Source organism: Malaclemys terrapin, chromosome 14 (assembly GCF_027887155.1).
Source record: "Malaclemys terrapin pileata isolate rMalTer1 chromosome 14, rMalTer1.hap1, whole genome shotgun sequence".
NCBI lineage: Eukaryota > Metazoa > Chordata > Testudines > Emydidae > Malaclemys > Malaclemys terrapin.
The window spans coordinates 42,301,788-42,307,364 of record NC_071518.1 but is presented as its reverse complement, the minus strand read 5'-3'; the positions used below and the strand labels follow the sequence as shown (position 1 = coordinate 42,307,364).

The window sequence follows — 5,577 nt, the reverse complement described above, 5'->3', positions numbered from 1 at the left end:
CTTTTTTAAGATGGGGCAACCATATCAGCATGCAGTATTCAAGATGTGGGCATACCATGGATTTATATAGAGGCAATATGATATTTTCTGTTTTATTATATATCCCTTTCTTAATGATTCCCAACATTCTGTTTGCTTTTTTGACTGCCGCTGCACATTGAGTGGAGTCACTAGATTTATGGCTTATTACAACAATCTCACCACCCATGACTGGCCAGGTGTTTATGGGCCCCTTCATCTTGAATGGTCTCTTGAAATCTGTGTTAACTACTTATGCTAAACAATCCGTTCCACCTTGTATTTAGCTGTGACTAGGGTTACCATACGTCCTCTTTTTCCCGGACATGTCCGGCTTTTCGGCAGTCAAACCCCCGTCCGGGGGGAATTGCCAAAAAGCCGAACATGTCCGGGAAAATGGCGGCTCTGCTCCTCCCCGACTCTTCGGCTCTGTTTAAGAGCCGGGCTGCCCGAGCGCTACCGGCTTCGGGCAGCCTCCGTGCCTCCAGACCATGCGCCCCCAGCCGGGCACTTCCCCTCCCGGGCTCCGGCGGCGCTCAGTACATTTCCCAGACTGGAAGAAGAGCTCTTGTGTAAGCTCAAAGCGTGTCTCTTACAAACAGAAGTTTGTCCAATAAAAGTTATCACCTCACCCACCTTCCCTAATGTTGTAATGAAGGTGTCTGAGTAAGTGGGGTGTTATTCAGATCCCTGAACTGCCAACACTACATAACTTTTAATCAAGAGGCTTGACTCTAGATCCAACACTGGTGTTAGGAGGAGCCCAAGCATCATTATTTAAGCTGAGCTGCAGGTGGGGAGCAAGTGGCTGGAAGCTGCAGCTCAGTGACGATGGCAGAGTGCAATGTCGGGAGCGTTCTGGTGACTGGATCCAATCGAGGAATCGGCCTGGGACTCGTGAAGCGATTTCTAGAGCTACCAAATCCACCAGAATGGATCTTTGCCACCACCAGGGAGCCGGATGGATCCCAAAGCAAGGTGAGGATGAAATCTTTACAGGAAGGTTTGGGCAACTGATGGCCCAGAAACAGCCTGAGAGGAGCCTCTCTGAGGTATCTGGTTCACTCACCCACATGCCACTTGTTTTGGGACAGGGGAGTTCCGGGAATTGGCTGCTCCCTGCTCAGTCACCAGCACCTTCCTTGAGGGTTTCACCCAATCCCAGGTACTGCACAGCTGAGGTCAGAGCCATCCTACACACTGATCATCTTCCAGGATTTTTCTAACCAAGTGAAAATGTTTCTCTTTCCAGGAGGTAATAGAGCTGGCATTGAAGCATCCAAACCTGGTGGTGCTGCAGCTGGGTATGTAGCCATCTCTGCATCTATTCATTCAGACATGGGAGGCCTTGGGAGGAAGACGAGGGGCCCAATTCTCCGTGGCTGGCACAATGTGGTGCCACACTTGTGTGGTTGTGAAGCACTGACAGTTCAGAGTGGAGCATGTTACACCCACTCTGCCCCGCTGTAATGGCTGACCGCTAATAGAGTTACTCTTAACTCAAGTGGAAGAGACCCATGATTTTAGTGCTGAAGGTACAAACCCAGTGCGGGTTCTATGCCTTATCCACTAAGTCTCCATTGAGTGTGCCCAAGGGACTGATATTTCATCTCCTACCAAATCTTGCAATGCCCCCATGGCACCTGTAGCATCTGTCCCTGTGCAACTGCTGCACATTGTTTGCAGTTTCCTAGCTCGCAAATTCCAATAATCTCTCCCTGCATGCAGAGCCAGCAGCCGTTTTGTTCTCAGAGGTTCAGCAGCTTGTTACAGAGGAGAGAGACACACTGTGCTCTCTCATGGGAACTTTAATTCTTTCTTATGAGTTTCCAGGATCTAAAATAAAAGCCACATTAGATTGAAAGCTGTGGGTTTCTATTTGGATCCAGAAAAAACATAATGATGATGCTTTATAATTTGTGTGGATTGGGAGTCCAGGATCGGAATCCCATTGTGTTAGGTGCTGCACAGACCAGTAATAAAGAAGACAGTCCCTACCCCAGACAGATCCCAGTGCCAGACACAGCAAAGCAGGCAAATGGGACACAGTTTGGTTAAAAAACAGAAATGAAATCTCAGCTCAGCATGCCCCTGCCTGGGTGTGATTTGCAGACACCACAGCACAGGTAGGTTTTAAGGAGGCAGTGCAAAGAGGATAAGCATAATTATTTACAAATATCAAGGGATTTCCCCTGCCCCTGGAATCAGAGGCAGCGTGGGAGAGTTCCCAGAGGGGCTTGAGGGAGATGCAAGTGAGTTAGCGAGGCTGCTTTCATTGGCCAGCCGAAGACAGAGTCAATAGCTGAATGGGCTGGTAGAGCTGATAGACAGGGCAGAGCTGCTATAGGAAGGATGTTTCTGAATCCCCTGTGCTGTCTGTAGATGTGTCAGATCCAAACAGCATAAAGGCAGCTGCACAGAGAGTGGAAGACCATGTGCTGGGACATGGACTGAATCTCCTGATAAACAACGCTGGCATCGCATGGATGACCACCATGGAGAATGAGAACGCTGAGACCATGGCAATTGTATCCCTAACTAACACAGTTGGGCCTCTGCTGGTGAGCCAGGTAAGAATACACCTGACAGCCAGGAAACTCCTCTGACACTGAGCCAAGACTGCCCTGGAACAAGCTGAGACGCTAAGACAAATTTTTGACTCATTTTTTAAAAACAAGGTGGTCTGCAGCTTCAGACTCAAGAGAAGCAACAAAGAGTCCTGTGGCACCTTATAGACTAACAGATGTATTGGAGCATAAGCTTTTGTGGGTGAATACCCACTTCATCAGACGCATGTAATGGAAATTTCCAGAGGCAGGTATAAATATGCAGGCAAGAATCAGTCTGGAGATAACGAGGTTAGTTCAATCAGGGAGGGTGAGGCCCTCTTCCAGCAGTTGAGGTGTGAACACCAAGGAAGGAGAAACTGCTTTTGTAGTTGGCCAGCCATTCACAGTCTTTGTTTAATCCTGAGCTGATGGTGTCAAATTTGCAAAGGAACTGAAACTCAGCAGTTTCTCTTTGAAGTCTGGTCCTGAAGTTTTTTTGCTGCAGTATGGCCTTTAAATCTGCTATTGTGTGGCCAGGGAGGTTGAAGTGTTCTCCTACAGGTTTTTGTATATTGCCATTCCTAATATCTCATATTGCCGGCTACCCCTCTGATCCTAGACTCAAGAAAGACGCTCTAACATCCCCTAACACTGGCCACCAGCAGGATTTGAACCTTGAGCACCAAAGCACAGTCTTCTACCATTTGGGCTAATGAAATAACTCCACTAGCTGGTCGCAGTAGTAGGTTGTTATCCCTTAGTTCCTCAGTCAGTATATCACATGTTCTCTTCTGGTTCAAAGGCTGTACCAGAGGGCCATGCAGCCATAAGGGTGAGGGCCAGATTGTGCCCTGCCAAGGAGCCCCTTCCCCATGCTGCTCCTACCCAGAGACTGGGCACAGGCCCAGACCACAGGAGCAAAAGGACTGTGCAGGGCTAGTGCCTGCAGCAGGGCTCACCTCTCGGAAGGAGCAGAGCAGGCTCCCTTCAGGGAGAGCACACTCTGACCCATAGAAGGGTTTCCCAGTCATCATATTCCCAAGAACTATGGGATGCACCAACTGCCTGAATCACAGACTCCATCTTTAGAGCCTCCCTCTCCCAGACATTAAAATAATTGATGGGCTCCTTCCCTGGTACAGCGGTGTCACCCCTGTCGTAACACAGTCATCGGTATCTCCCTCAGGAGTTCCTGCCGTTGCTGAAGAAGGCTGCCCAGCAGAGTACCCAGACAGGGCTGAGCTGCAGGAAGGCCGCCATTGTCAACATGTCCAGCACGGCTGCTTCCATAGCACTTGTTACATCATGGGAACTGCTGCCAGACCCCAGCTACCGCTGCAGCAAGGTACAATACGGGACCCCTCTCACTTCTTTCAAGTGTAACTAGCCTCCTCTGCTGCTCCTTCTGTACACCTCAGTCTCCCACCCTGCTTCCCTGCAGAGCTCCTGCCCCAGAACCTCCCTAGCCTCCTCCTGCCTGGCTTCTTGCTACAGATTTAAGGAAACAGTGCATGTGTCCCTGCATCTCCCCCTTTATAGTCAACCTTTAGCCAGAATTACTCTTTAACAACAAATCAGAGATCCGGACGTATTACCAGCTTCCAAACTCATCCAGCTTTGGTCACCATTGGGCAGTGAAGAGGGTTGTGTTCAGTGGGATCCTCTCCCCACTCTGAGACTGCCAGGAATGTTATTGCTACAAGGGTCACAGGAATTCAGCTGGGTTTGGAACCAGCTGCTGGTGCCATCTGTTCCTTGTGTACTGAACCCTGGATGAGTCTCAGCTGTGTAGAATCTCAAGGTGTAGCTACAGCCAATGCCAAGAGCTGAGCTTGGCCAAGGATTTTCCTCCTTTCGTTTTATCAGGATTGGGTCTCCTGGTTTCTGCTTGGCTCAGCATTCCAGCCTATAAAAGGATAAAACCAGAGATTTCTGGGATATGGTATCTCACAGCCTTGTACCCTTTACGCAGGGGCAGCAAAGATGGAAGATTTATTGTGAGGTGGGCAGTTTTCTTTTGATCTGTTATTAGAGTTGCCAACCCTCCAGGATGGGCCTGGAGTCTCCCAGAATCAGCATCGATCTTCCAGTGACTATTGAAAGCAATCCAGGAGATTTTAATGGGATATTTTAAGAAAATTACATCATGTTATGTTGGGGGGGGAAAAAATCTCCCGGAATAGCTCCAATGAGAGTTGGCAACCTTATCTGTCGCCCCGAGCAGCTGAGCTGGGTTTGTCCACTGAGTGAAGTGGGAGCTACCCTTTAGTTCAGCAGTACTGCTTATGTATGAAGCTCCTCATATTCCGCCCAGTGCTATTTATCTCCTCCCCTGTCAGCCCAGATGACTCCCCCTCCACCCTTGCATATCAGTACTGTGGGATCGGGGGTCATGTCCTGTAGGGAAGATGCCTGTCTGTCCTGTGCTCTTATCTCTGCTCACCGTGTGTCCCACCCACAGGCTGCTCTGAACATGATCACCAGGTGCCAGTCCTTGGAGTACAAAGACTATGGGATTCTGTGCACTTCTATCCACCCTGGCTGGGTGAAAACCAGAATGGGAACAGAAAAGATAGGGGTCATAACACATTTACAATCCCTTGGTTAGGGTGACTGGCCACTTCCATCCACAGCACATCAGGGAGGCCTTACAGTCTTGGTTCTGCCACAGACTCATCTGTATACCCAGATCACAACTACGTTAAACTGGAGTGAAGACTGGAATACGTATCAATACTATACAGGTAAACCATTCCAGGGATGTTGTAATTATCCCCAAAACTAACATTACAAACCCAGGAAATCAGAGTTAAGGTCAGAGTTAAAGTTACTATAACCATAACAGTATCTCCAGTTTAACGTGGCTTTTGTTTGGGAATTTTGTTTGGTTTGTTAAATTACTAGAATTTTCCTATATAAACATAAACCCAGAGAAAGTCACCCTGTGATGAGATTTCTATGATTTGAAGATATGTATCCACATGAAATCTTCTTGTCATTTGACCTCTGA

General features: G+C 48.4%; 1 protein-coding gene across 1 annotated transcript; it reads left to right on the top strand.

The window, feature by feature from the left end:
• Positions 1–849: 849 nt before the first annotated feature.
• LOC128848979 (uncharacterized) lies at positions 850–5,175 on the top strand. The gene is made up of 5 exons (XM_054049291.1): positions 850–996; positions 1,271–1,322; positions 2,401–2,588; positions 3,754–3,912; positions 5,029–5,175. The coding sequence occupies exons 1-5, from the start codon at positions 850–852 to the stop codon at positions 5,173–5,175; spliced, it is 693 nt and encodes a 230-aa protein (XP_053905266.1).
• Positions 5,176–5,577: the final 402 nt, after the last annotated feature.